At 34.3% G+C, this 14,990-nt stretch overlaps 1 protein-coding gene across 1 annotated transcript in view; it reads right to left on the reverse strand.

Moving 5' to 3' along the window:
• Positions 1-884: 884 nt before the first annotated feature.
• Positions 885-14,990, reverse strand: part of Pip4p2 (phosphatidylinositol-4,5-bisphosphate 4-phosphatase 2) — a 53,867-nt gene continuing 39,761 nt past the window's right edge. Inside the window, exons 5-7 of the mRNA XM_048782851.1 lie at positions 7,631-7,641; positions 3,939-4,029; positions 885-3,083 (exon numbers count right to left, since the gene is read on the reverse strand). Of these exons, the coding sequence (XP_048638808.1) occupies positions 2,940-3,083; positions 3,939-4,029; positions 7,631-7,641 (246 nt within the window). The 3' untranslated portion in view covers positions 885-2,939. The remainder of the gene's footprint in view (positions 3,084-3,938; positions 4,030-7,630; positions 7,642-14,990) is intronic.

The raw sequence follows: 14,990 nt of genomic DNA on the forward strand, positions 1-14,990 counted from the left end.
GTAGAGTGACCCTGGTTCAATCCCCAGTACAGCCCAAAAAAAAAAAAAAAAAACCTCAAGGATTTTTCATCAGTGAAATTCATTAGTCTGGATTTTAGACAATTTATTTTAAAACTTCCAAAATCTAAATGAAAATACAGCAAATAATGATGGGATCATTACATATCATTCTTACCTATTTGTCAAGAGCAAAACAAACTTTCCAACTACAAATTTAGTACAAAACACTTTTTAAATTGATTTATCTTATCTCTGGTTGTACAAAGACAATTACTCTAAACCTTTTATTATTATTTTCCTTAGTTTTTTCAACACACACATAATTTATTTTTCCCAAAAGTGGATTGTACTGCACATATTGATTAGTAATTTGATTTTGTCATATATTTTGTGAACCATTTCCAATTTCGTAGATGAAATTTTCATCATATTCTGAGTGTCTGCTTGTTATTACATAGTATGAGTGTACCAAATTGTTTTACCCATCCACATTATTGGTTTTTCATTTATTTTTTATTAATACATACTGTAAACTAAAATGTAATAAACATCATTATACAAACATAGCTACTAATCCAAAGAATATAAAGGGTTTGTGAGTGTGTGCATGCACACATACGTATGTTTTCTCATATCCCCATAATTAAAAGGATATTGTTGCTCTATCTCATTCTTTGTTAATGTGGTAGATAAAAAATACTTTCTATTTTAGCTTATGTTCTTTGATATTAAACTGGAAAAAAAGTTCATGTTTAATTATATTTCTTCCTTTATAAATTGCTTTTCATGCCTTTATTCCCTTCCCTTATCACATAGATTAACACTATTTTGAAAATATCTTCACCAGTTTATCTTTTGTCATTTTTTTGCTTATGATTCTTTTATTATATAGTAGTTTTTGAGCTGTTCATTTGGTTTCAGTCACCCATTTTATCAATCTTTCCTATATGATTTCTGCTTTTAGGTTTTACTTAGAAAGCTTTAATCTGAAATTATAATATTTACCTTACATTCTGGCACATAACATAAAGTACAGTGTGTGTGTGTGTGTGTGTGTGTGTGTGTATTATAGTATATATACACGTTTTAAATATATATATTTAAAATAAAAATTCAGTCATTTATTCATCCATGCATATTCATTCCTTCATATATTTGAGCACATATATAATAGGAACTGTTCTAAATGGCAAAAAAGAAGTGAATAACATTGCCAGGGTTTCTGCCCTCATAGAGTTATATCCCAGAAGAAACTAGATTGAATAGCATATAACTTAATGTAAAATTTGAAATCCAAGGGGAAAGAATGTATTGACTTTTCAATTTATGATGTTGTTAAAACTAGTTAATAAGAAAAAAACAGTATTTCATATTGAACATCAAGTACATTACAAATGAATTTAAAATATGTTTTTTAACAAAATCATGAAAACAGTAGAAAAACAGAAAAATTGCATATCTTCTTAAACTTGAAAACTTTACAGTGAGATCTCAAGGCAATTTTGGAAATGATATCTTATTTTTTAAATGGAATAGAACAAAGTAATTTTTGAACAATAATTTTTATTAGTGTAGTTTCAAAGTACATATAATCCTGAGCTACTGCATTTATACATTTATCATTTACTCTTTGAAGTTTACATGTATTTTGCTCCAAACTCTCTGGTGAGTACATTTTTATACTAATTAGGAACATAAATAATTTAAAATATTAGTCTTATCCCTGGAATCACCAATTAATTTACTCAGATCATCTCATTAGCTAATTCTATCACATGAAAGACTTTGAATATTCTCAATTAAGTAATTTCTTTTTCAAAACTGCAAAGATGGGCAGTGCAAGAGCTGATTCCATAAGTCCTAGTGAATTTTTAGAAAACTATGTTGCTCTTTATCTCTGATCTATTTTCTTAAATTAATTGGGTAATTATCCAGTTATATTTGAGAAAAATGGTAAGAGTACCTCTAATCTTAACATTTTAGCTAGTGCAAAATGTCATAGGCTTCTTTCATATATAAGTGATACATAATTATCCCAACCAGAAAAATTCACCATGATCTAATGGAAAGGAGCACAAACTAATGTAAATATTTTTGATTAAATGATTAAGTATTATAAAATGTCATGTGAAATACTTCCTCCAGTCTCTATAAAGGAATACATATAGTGCGTTAACATTAAATTCCATAAATGCAGACCAGATTTTTATAATTGGTAAATAAAAAGGAAAAAAGGGGAAAAAATCCCGTGATCTTTGAGAAAAGACATTTATCCAACATTTCCAACTGTGAACAAATAAATATTTTCATTCTTGTATTTTAAATTACTACCAAAATATTATATCTTTCTACAAACAACAAAAAACAACATACGGTTATCTAGAAATGTTTCTCTGACAACAATGTCAAGTTTTTGAAAGTACACTCAAATTTGTTTTTCCTGAATAAGGTCACTATAATCTTAGGTTAAAATTACTGTAAGCAGTTCAAGCAAAAATGCATATTGCTTTGATTTTAAAGCAAGCGATTTTGATACTGTTTAATGAAAATGTAAGTATAAATGTGAAACAATTGTAAAAACATTTATAAACACTTCTTGGAAATACAGATCAGCAATTAATGGAATAACAGATTTGAACATAAGATAGAGTGATATTATGTTATATTTGGTGACATCCAAAAATATCTTTAATTGATTTAAAAGAACATAAAACACAGCTTTGTTATTCTGAATTTGAAAACCTAGCAGCAAAACAAACTATTTGCATAAAATGCAGTGCAATGAGCATTTATTTACTCATAAAAGACTCCCAAAGTCTTGAAACTATTACACATAAACTAGAACGGAATCTGTTAACATAAACGATTTAAAGATGTCCAGAATAGCTTATCAAGAACTGCTAGACCCTCTCACCCGCATCATTGAATCCTAAGCAAGCTTATGCAAAACTGTGTTCTGGATAACTGACTCTTATGGCTCCCCAATAACAAGCTCGGATAAGGCAAATCAGACCTAGAAGATAAGCAATTGCCCAAGAAACATAGGTTGCATGAAATCGTCTTGCAAAGTCTTGAGTGCCAACCTAAAACAAAAAGCAATATAAAAACAAAAGATTAGAAACATTAAGAAAATATCTGCTTACCCTGGGTCAGCTTATGTGTGATTCATATGAAATACATCCCCAAACTGAAGCCATAAATTCTCTATAAAACTCGAGGTATATCTGTTGACTATAACTGACAAACCATACTGCAACTTATATTAACTATAAATTTTATTAAGTAAACAAACACACCAAAATATGTTATCTCTATAAGGTTTTCAATCTATGTGACTCTTTACTATCATGTGACACAGTAGGACACTGCCAATAATATGGGATAGTATACTAACTGAGGAACATAGGAACACGGAAAGCAAATGACAGCAAAACAGATCAGTTCCTTCCTCTTCTCCTGGCATAATCCCCATGCCAACTGTTTCATTTTAGTGTCCTCTAAAAAGAAGCCATCCTCATATTGGAAATAAATCTCTGCTTGATACGGATTAAGAGAAAAATGATTTTTCAGACCTCCATAGCAGAATGATTGTTGCTTTGAATATAAGATACTCCTTGGCCATGCAAAGTTGGTTCTGCCACTGAATAAAAACAAATGGGCTTTTGTTAACGGATGGTAAATCTCCCAATGTTAAGGACTTTCAGAGGGGGCCAAAGACATCTTTTTACCTGGATGGGAGAACTTCATTAAAAACTGGTCCATGGAAAAACCAAAACAAAACAAAACACCAAGTCCATGGATGGGGTTTCTGATTGCCCATAGTTCCTCAGAAGTTTAGGGAGGCAGCAATCTCAGAGGTCACTGAAGGTTGTCCCAAGCCTCACCATTGGTTAACGTTGATAAACTTAAGAGAATTCTAACAACAAAACAGTACTCACAGTTAATCCAACTCCAATGAAAATACATATCATTCCAATGGTAATATATGCACAGCAGCGTCTTCTTGGAAGTGCACTACCCACAGAGGAGCTGCACATTCATGACAACAAAAGAGAACATTAAGTATTTACATCTATGGCTTTAGTAACATAAGATTTTATCATTTCTTCAACTTGATAGATAACATGCATGAAAATGTCATTTTCAATGAGTGACAAAATCATAAAAATGCATTTGTGAAATTATTGTGCCTTTAAACAAATTCAAGCATTGGTCATTGACAATATCCAACACTGTGACCCCTGATGACATTCCAAGATAGCATTTGCAAACAATCTCTTCAGGAATGGAAAAGCAGTACCATCTTATAAATAGTGTTTGATTTTTTAAAATATAGTTGTAACACTTTATATTTAGTGTAGAAAAAAAGACAAAAGAATGAAAAAGGAAAGGAAAATTACCTATAATCTCACCACCACAATATAGTCAATCAACAATCTGGGATATTTTCCTCCTGCCATTGTTTTTACTTATCATTATATAGCAAAAGCATTTTCCTATGTCATTAGGTATTCTCAAACTCTAATTCTGATAACTGAACAATTAACCTATTCCCTACAAGTACATACTTAAAGCATTTTCATTATTATAAATTATGCCAGCTAAGCTTCATTTAAAATAATTGTTTATTTTTCATCATTTTCCTAATTTTTTTTTTTTTTAGAATTAGGGTGACAAAGATGAAAGAACTAAACTTTTAAAATATTCTGCCAAAAAGCCAGTAGGAAATTCATAAAAGTATACACTGCAATTGTACTCCTCAATTGAAATTCCAATGCAATAGTATTTAGCTCTCTCACTCTTCTAATATTTGTAATTTACAAAATGATACAAGTATAGCAGAGATCAAATAACCAAATTAGCACTTTTTCCTCTAAATATACATACATCTAATAACACAATTTACCAGGCATTGTTAGTGAAAGACATAATGAAGTATGGTCTTTGTATAGCTAGTGTCAAAATCATGCCCAATCTACTGTAATCTCTCAAGGATTGTCAATTGAATAAGTGGAATACAGAAATGTATCATTCACTAGACATAATTTAGAAATATGCTATTCCAAAGAGGTTAATCTTGTCTAAAAAAGCCATTTCCTTTAATATCTAAATCTTTTAAAATCAGTGAAATCTGCTGCAAATATAGATCATATATTTTCCTGAATATTTGAACCCAAACATAAACATCTGGATGACCTAGCGGTTATCATTCATTATCATGTTGCAGATTTCTATCTAGAGTTAAGAGGGCATGCAGAATTCACTGCCTTTATGCTATATTTAGCCTCAGATTGCTTTTGGTTTCAATTCCTATTCATCCATTTAGTGGTTTTTCCTGCCTTACGTCTTACAGCTGGTGGTTGTTTCTCATTACCATCTATATACCTGACTCTGGCAGTCTAATCTACCATGCATCAGAAACCACCTAAGCTTCTTAGAATTATGTCTGGAAAAATCAAAGATTCTAAATGAATATTAGAGCATCTTTTCTGTGGACCAAGAGAATAAACTGAGTAGACCAATTTCAGTGTGTGAATTCTGCTTAGAAAACCTGTGCCCTTTTTTTCATCACTCCATCACTACTTCTGAAGTCTTCATTATGGTTTGGATGTGAAGTGTCCCCTCAAAGATCCTGCTAATGCAGGGATATTTTAAGATTAAATGATCAGATTATGAGCTTTGTAAACAGGAAGTGGGTCACTAAGGTGTGATGTGAAAGGGATAGATCTCTCTCTGTCTCTCTCTCACACACACACACCTTCCTGACCATGAGCTGAGCAACTTTCTCCAGTGGGCCCTTCCCCAAGCTGCCTCAGCTTCAATCCAGAGCAATGCAGTTGGCCATGTATGAACTAAGACCTCTGAAACCATGAGCCCCCAAAACATTTTCTCTCCTCTAAGTTGTTCTTGTTGGGTGTGAAACATTAACTAAAACAGTCTACCATAAAATAATCTACTCCCATTCCACAACCAAAGTGCTATCTCACCACAGAGATGGGGCTATGACCAACAAACACTATGGCCTGAATAACAGATTCTTACACATTTAATACACATGTAGTATCTGTATGCAATATACAGAATTGTTGTGTGGGTAAAATTTTGTATGTGTGTTGAACTGTATGCATCTGTGATTTGTCCTTTTTATAAGTGTCTCTGTATAATATTTCTGTATTGGCATATGAAAGTGTAGTTCATTCATTTCCACAACTAACTTCATTTTATGAATATCATGTAGTTTAATCATTCTCCCTATTGATATATATTCAGGATTTTTTTCTTAATATTTTGTTAAATGTAACAATGTTGCTTTATAAATAGTTTTTAAAATATTTTTGAGACAAGGTCTTTAAGTTGCTGAGGCTCGCCTCAAAGTTGTTATCCTCTTGTCTCAGCCTCTCAAGTCACTGGGATTACAGGTATCTGCCATCACACCCGGTGACCATGCTAATTTGAATACTCTTTGATGTTTCTTCATTTTATATCTGCAGGCACTTCTCAAACATATACCTAGGAATAGAATTTCTGGGTTGTATCATAGCATATCTTTAATAAGTAACAAATCCCCAGAAAAAGTATGTGAGTGATACCATTGCACCACACAAATTCCCATGGACACTTCAACACTCATTTTTTAAAATTTCATGGATGAAAATGACATTTTATTGTGATTTTAGTAGCCCTGGTTTTTTAGCAAGGTTAACCATGTTTTCAAATGCTAGCTGACTATTCCTTTTCTTTCACTGTTACTTGCTTATTTATATCTATGACTCTTTGATTTGTGTTGCCTTTTGCTCACCGATTCATAGAGGACATTTGTATAATCTGGATAGTATCCAAGGCAGCCTGTATATACTGGATATATCTTTTCATATACTGTTTTTTAAAATTCACTTTAATTACATCTTTTGATGAAGGTTTTATTTTAAAAAATCAACATAATGTTAAGTAATTAAAATATATTCAAAATTACTAATCTTTTCCTTTAAGGTTTTTGACTTTTTATGCCTTATCAAGCAAATTCTTTCCTACATCTGTCATAAAGAAAAGTTTCTATATTTTAAAAGTATTAAAATTTTGCTTTATGTATTTGTCTTCATCCACAATAACATAGTCCTTACAACTCCTAGTGTTAATTTTACACATTTTGAAGGTATAGTATTTGGTGTGCTCAAGTTCAGATTTTATCTTTCACAATATTCCATCCTTTTATTTTCATCTTATATTCTCATATTTTTATGTGTTTCTTCTTAAAATTTCATATAGGTCTTTTAAATCTAGTCTGTTGGGCTGGGTATGTGGCTCAAGCGGCAGCGCGCTCTCCTGGCACGCATGCGGCCCGGGTTCGATCCTCAGCACCACATACAAACAAAGATGTTGTGTCCGCCGAAAACTAAAATATAAATATTAAAAAAAAATTCTCTCTCTTTCTCTCTTTAAAAAAAAAAAGATTGCCTTGGTTATCTGGGATTTAAAAAAAATAAAAAATAAAAAAATAAATCTAGTCTGTTAATTTCTAGTAAATTTTACTGGCAAGATTAGTCTGATGTATGGAGTATTTCTGTCATCTTATTTTGCTTTTGATTCTTTCTGTATTTCCTGTGCTCTTCCACTTTTTTGTTTTTCAGACATTTTTTTGGATTAACTATTATTCTTCTATTTCAGTTTCCACTTACTACTTTGAAAGTAAGTTTTACAATTTTATTCATTTAAGTTGTACTTAAAATTTTAACAGTCACATCTTTTAAAAACTAAAACCATCTAGTAGGTACCTTTATAGCAAATATAAGGATCTTAGAAAGCATGACTTGAAACAGTCCAGTCCCAACTTGCATATTATTATTATCCAATATTTAAGTTCTATTGTGTACTTTTCTCCAAATTTGTTAGTATTGATATTTTATGTTGTTTTTACTATTTTATGCAATAATGTTCCTGGTAAATATTTATAATTTTCTGGTTTTCCTTCTCTTCTGCATTGCAGAAATTTCTTCTGGAATATTTTTCCACTTTCTCTTGTTCAACTTTTAGAAGATTTTTTTTTTAAGTGATGTATCAAGATGCTATATTTTCTGAGTGTCTTTTTTGGTTGGTTAATTTTGCATTTAAAAAGATCTTTATTTTAGCTGGGCACAGTGGTACATGCCTGTAATCCCTGTGGCTGGGAAGGCTGAGAGGAGAATTGTGAGTTCAAAGCCAGCCTCAGCACTGGCAAGGAACTTACTGACTCAGTGAGACCCTGTCTCTAAATAATATGCAAAATAGGACTAGGGATGTGGCTCAGTGATCGAGTGTCCCTAGTACCCCCTGCCAAAAAATTTAAAAAAAAAAAAGATCTTTATTTTACCTTCATTATTCTGTGTGGCTTAGATAGGTCTATAATCCAGTTCAACATATACTTTCTCAGTATTTTTAACTTGTTCTCTGGCTTCCATTTTTGTAGTTGGGGTGTTTGCTGATATAAGTTTTCATCTCTCCTTTTGTGGTGAATTTTTTTTTTCCTGCCCTACTCTTTTCTTGAAAAATACTAGGAGGGGGCAGTGTTCCAATCCCTCCACCTTCTGTGAGCCCAAGGCCACCTCTCTCATTTTTACTGGAACACCAAAACCTTCCACATAATCCTAGTTATCATTTCATCTTCACTCTGGGGCCCTGGAATCTTAGCTCTCATATCAGCTAAACTATGCATCTTGATGTTTGTCATAGTTAACTGTTTTTTTTTTTCATATTATTGGATGTGAAAGGCAAAAGCATATACAAAATGCAGACAGTGAATTTCCAAGAGGAAAGGTCATTCAAGACTCTCAAAAATCCAATGATTGCTCTTCCAAATTACTTATCTTCCCATTCATGAAAACAGCCTATTGAACTCTAGGATTAAGAGGGAGCCCTGGAAAATGCTAGTGTGGCTAGGGCAATAAAATTTATAAGGAAAAGATACCATATTCTCCCTGTATTCAGATGTGAAAACCAAGGAGGCTCCATTAGGTGGGTGCTATGGTTTGCACACAGTTTATCCCTGGGAAACTAATGTTACATTTTAATCTCCCTGGTGTGGTAGAAAGAAAGAAAGTATAAAGTTAATTTGAATGGTGTGCAGAGTCAGGGCCTTTGGGAGGCAATCAGGTCTAGACAGCATCATCATAGTGGAACCCTACAATAGAATGGTAGCTTTATGAAAAGTGGGAGAAGGATGGGGTGCACCTTGGTGGTAGAGTGCTTTCCTAGCATGTGCAGGGTCCTGCATTCAATCTCCAGTACCAAAATAAATAAATAATAAGAGACAGAAAAGTCAGACAGTTCAGTGAGACCTCTCTGTCCCTTGTTGTGTGATATTCTACACTGCCTCAGAGTTCTAACAGAAAGAGGGCCATCCCAACATGCAGACTCTTGACATTGGATCACATCTGTGAGCTAAAGTTTATTTATAAAAACTAAAGTCTGCCGCAGTCTGGCTGGGCACAATTCAGGAGCCACTTGTCAAAAGAAACAAACTTTATTTTTAGAGCCACACATGCCAAACCACACAGCTCCTCAGGAAAAACCTTCAGAGCCCAACTGCCACCACCGGCTCCCACAAGCCTCTCAACCTCCCCCACTCCTCCTGCTCTTGAGGCTGATTGTTTGGGTTGCCATGTGCAGAGCCAAAAAAAGTCCCCCAATGAGCAGCTCCCTGGTCTGAAAGGGTGGGGAAACAGCCCAATGAGCGTGATCACCGCAGAGAAGCCAATCAGTTGGCAGCTAGAAGTTTGCTGGGGCCACTGTGAGCCAATCATCAGCTGGCAGCTGGAAGTTTGCTGGCAGCTGGAAGTTTGCTGGGGCCCCTTCGGCTGTGGCTCTCAACAAAAGTCTCAGGTATTTTGTCATAGTAATGTAAAACAGACTAATACAGTAAGGTTTAAGGACAGAGCAAAGTGTGAATAGATGGAGGAGTAATACTAATAGTAGCATTGTTCAGGAATGAAAAAAAAAATTGTTCAAGTAACAAGCAGTAGAATAACTTTTCAGCCAGAGGAGGTTTCTTAGCTGAACAGTAGAGGCAAGGGATATTTCAGCTAATTGGTGAAGTCATATGTGTGATTTCTAGGTAGACAGGGGTGAGGAAGGTACTCAGGGATTAGCCAGGCTGTCTCCAGCCTAGAAGGATGAGATTACAGGACAAGAGAAGGAAACTGTTTCATGTCTCCACAGAAGTTATATATATATATATTTGTTGTTGTTTTTGTTGTTGTTGTTGTTGTTGTTGTTGAGACTGGGACACAGGGGTTGTGTATAAAGGTGGAACAAAGCAAAGATACCACTAGGATAGTCAAGCAAAGTCCTAAACCCAGAGAGCTGTATATGTCTGAGTTTAATTTTGGACTTTATACAATACAGTTATCACACAACAGATAGAACATTTCTTCCAAAAAATAAGCTTTTTTTCTTGAAATAATTTATGTGCCATTAAATAGATAATCCTAAGATAACAATGAAAATATTGTATTCTTGGTTTATGCAGTATGCAACCTGCATAACTGTATGCCAGAGTCATCAACTTGGAAGCTGCTGAAAAATTTGGAGCTATATGACTTTGCAGGTATTTGGGTGTCATTATTCTAATAATGAATTAAGAACTTTAAGAATGAAGGCCAAGAGATAATTTAGAAAAAGCATTGTGTTAGTCCTAGTGAGAGATGCTGAATGCATGAACTAAAAAGTAGGAATGGCAAGAATAAGTGGACAAAAGTAAATGTCAAGGGACAGAATTGGTAGGACGTTATCATTTGGATATAGGCAATGAAGAAAAGATACACCTAAATTTCTTGTGTGGTCATTTAGGTAAATGGGAAAATATGTATTAATATAACATATTCATCAATACCCAAGGAAGATGTTTTTGGAGAATAGGGTAGGGAAATTGTCCACTGTGTGTTTAAGATACCGGTGAGATATCAGGTTGAAATAAATACAGGCAAGAAAGTGAATAGAAATTGTGTAGCTATATCTGAGTTCCAGAGAGAGATCTAGAATGATGTGATGGCATATAAGTGACTTAAGAACATGAGAAAATCCAGAAACAATGTGATCAAGCTCCAACTTTGGAGAACAGCAGTATTTAACAATGTGGAAAAGAAAACCAGAACAACAAAGGAAATAAAGAAGAAGTGTTCTGAGAAGTGGAAAAACTTAGGAAAAAAATGGTATCTGAAAACCAAGAAAGGAACAAATTTTAAGGGAAAAAAACAACCAGGGACCAGCTGCTGGCCCCATCCTGATGCCTGATCTAGAAAGAACTTGGAAGGCAAGGATTGGGCCAGCAACCCAGGCCAATCCAGCTCCATGCTCCTAGTAGCTAACCACCATAGCCCACCTCATGATGAATGGTGACCAGCTGGTAAGGAATAGACAAGCCAGACCTGCCAGAGGACAACCTGGCCTATAAGGAAAGACACTGATGCTGGCAGTATTAAAACTTCCATCCTCAGGCCCTGACTGGCCACTGGCCCTGGATAGCTGAATAATGGTCAAGGCTTAGAGGGCAGAATTCTTAGTCAGCCTGCCCCCAGTGTCAGGGGTCAGTCCACTCTACCCAGGACCATCAACAGGTACTCAAAGCAAGCAAGCAAGGTAAGGACTGAACTACTGGACCTTGCAACTGGGATGTGAATTTCCTCAGGGCAAATTCAGTGTCCTAGTGGTGTTTTGCTCCAGAGTGGGGACACAATCAAAGGCAAAAGCCTTATAGAGAAGAAACTTACCTCCGTCTAGAAGAGGAAATGAAGTGAGCACAGACAGAATTAGGTTTACAGGTAGGAGTGAGAAGCTGTGTGAGTCAAGGAGAACCCCATCACAGAGCAGTAGGAGGCAACTCACCAGCAAGGACAGGGAGAGCAGAGTAACTAAGGGGAAGTTTAAGAAGAAGAGTAAATATCTAGAGCTAGCTGTTTGAGGAATGGTGCAGAGAGTTAATCAAGGACACTTTTAAAAAGGAATCTAGAGCAAGGCATTAGCTAAAGTTAAAACTGTACTTTTATAAACAACTGATCAATACCAAATTTTTCAGTTTTCAGTTATCCTGGTAAAGGAAGGGATCATTGTTATCAACATAGATATTATACAGAAAAGAAAAGATAGATAGGACAAAGACTTAATCTAGCAAACCTAGAAGACTTTCAATATCTATGTTCAAAATGAATTTATCATCCTCAGCCAAACACATCTCTTCTAGATCCTGAATTCCCTATTTTAGTGGATGGCTCCATAGCCTGTCTGAAATAAGGTCATCCTAGACTCCAGCTTCTTTCCCCTATGCCTTCACATTCAATCTGATCCATTCTGTTTCTTTAATAGCACACCTGCCCTTTGACTCTGTGCATTTGCACAGCAGCTCCTTCTGCAGTGAACCATCTAGCCCTCCATTTTACATGATTCCCCCTCATCTTTTGTAACTTAGTTCATACATCACTCCCTCACGAAAGCCTTCCCTCACATCCCTTTTCCTCTCATCTTCAGAGAAGAGCATCCTGGCCATATCTCTTTGAAAACACTTAAAACACTTTACTGTAATTGTCTATTCTCCCACTTTGCCCATAAAGCTAAGTTCCTTGCCAGCAAGATTATGTCTTTTATTTTGAGCAACCAGTATCTAGCACAGAAATGTTTGTTGAATTAATGAATAATTCTAAATTATAGCACTGAAGTACAAAATAAAAGACTAGCATTTGAGAGTAATTGTCTGCTGTTGGTCAAAATGGCAGGAGGCAATTCACAAAGGAGTGCATCATGATGTAGAAGAAATGGTATTCAAGGAGAATTATCATGGATTAAAGCAACATTTCTGTGAGTCTTAGGTCTATTATGACATATGCATGGTTGTATTTAAGAATGCTAATACTACCTCTCCAGTGGATAGTGGCCACTATCTGCCCAATAAAAAGACAAATATCACCTTCATCAACAGCACCCCAGCCATTGTGTGAGGAAGAAGCAGTGATTGAAGAAATGCTTCTTCATCTCTGGAGCTTTGGGGCAAGCTTCCCCATGTCTTCATGAGACAGATAAATGACACAAGTTTCCAAGTAATGATTTAGGACCTCCTAGAACTCAAAAGTAATTTTAGGATGTTTGTGTTAAAGAAATAAAATTCTGTCTCATATTCTTACTCCAACTGACCCATCCCTTTGTTATGAAGAAAAACACCAAAAAAGAAAAGAAATCCAAATATCAGCTATGAGTGTTCATGTGATAACAGCATCTATTCTCATACAAGTAATGACTGCCCCGAGTCCTCTCATGCTTAGCATGTGACTCTGAGGCCACAAACCTTCCTCTTAGAATGATATGTAAGCTGATTTATTCCGTGTGAATTTCTAAGAAAGTTGTTCCCTAATTATTACAAATTCTTCTTTATATTAACAACACTGTCTTGTAATCAGAGCATAGAAACATTCAATACTTGTTTTTTTTTACCAGCAAAATATTGCCATTGTGCTAAAATAATTAATGGAACAATTTCCTTGAATAACATCTTTAACCTCTCTTAACAGTTCCTCATCTGTAAAATGAGGATGAAAATCCCTGCATCCTGGGATGGCTATAAAGATTATAGCTAGTGTTTATGTGTACAAAAGCAACTACTGCCGTGCTTGGCCCAGACTCTGCTAATCACAAGAAGTCTCTACTTTCTATTTTCTATCATTTTTTTTTTATCCAATTTGATGTTTTTGGTGCAGATATCTGAAATTTAGTTTTGTTCATTTTTGTGAAAATACAGATAATAAACAAAAATATGTATCACTCACATGTATATTCATATGTGTTGGGGGGAGTATAGGTATGTCCCTCAAATATGAATTTTTCTGTGTACTTATTTGGGGTCATCTCCATGAACAGATTTCAACTGAACTCAATAAAGTTAATAATTTGAATGGTTAATTTTACAAATGAAAAGGAAATATCTATTCTTTGAAAGCTAAAAATATGCTGTATGGGGCTGGGGTTGTGGCTCAGTGGCAGAGCGCTTGCCTCGCACATGTGAGGCGCTGGGTTCGATCCTCAGCACCACATAAAAATGAATAAACAAAATAAAGATATTGCATCCATCTATAACTAAAAAATATTTTAAAATATGCTGTAAAGAAGACATTCTCTTAGGGCTATATTTAGTTGGAATCAGACCTAACAGATAAATAGAGGCATTTTATTACATATGCTCTATATTTCAGCCATTTAATTATATTTTTCTAGGAACCACTCTTGGGATTTCTCTATTCTCAAACTAGATAAGGTATTCATATATAAAAGGTAAGACAAAAAAATTATGATCCCTATATTCTCAATTTAAAATTGAATTTTCAAAGCATTCCAATTTAATTTCCCTTGCTTAAGCAATAATTCACACATATAAGTGGAGGATAATTTAATTGAAAATTCATGATCCAAATACAAACTGTGCATAAAGGATTAACTTAGCAGGCCTGAGTCTGCTGTCCTTAGAAAGCCTTATGCTCAAGTTTGGCCCTTAACTGGCATCCAGGAACTTAAGATTTTGAGAGTTCCCTCTATTCCCTGACTGACAAACTATGTGTAAATTATTTGTATAAATAAACAACATGGCTTATGCTGAACATCCACTTTCCTTCGGGTAGCTGGAATTTTGATATGTGTAAGGCATTGGGTGTCTATGTGAGCTTCCTCAGTAGAGAAGATTTTGCATATGGGATAAAAATTCACCACTTTTTTTTCTTATTTGTTTTTTATATTGTAACTTACTAGGACATTTGAAAACCCTTACCAGGTAACTGTCAATTTATCAATTTTAGTTTCTTAGAAACCAATTTCTCTTTAGAGAATGATAATCAAGTATAAGCATTTTAATTTCAAAATGGAATATATTAATTAGTTTAAAAATAGCTTATCTTTAGTTTTGAAAACCATCTATCTATATCTATCTATATCTATCTATATATATATATATATATATATATATATATATATATATATATATA

Source organism: Marmota marmota, unplaced genomic scaffold (assembly GCF_001458135.2).
Source record: "Marmota marmota marmota unplaced genomic scaffold, marMar, whole genome shotgun sequence".
In the NCBI taxonomy this organism is placed as follows: Eukaryota; Metazoa; Chordata; class Mammalia; order Rodentia; family Sciuridae; genus Marmota; species Marmota marmota.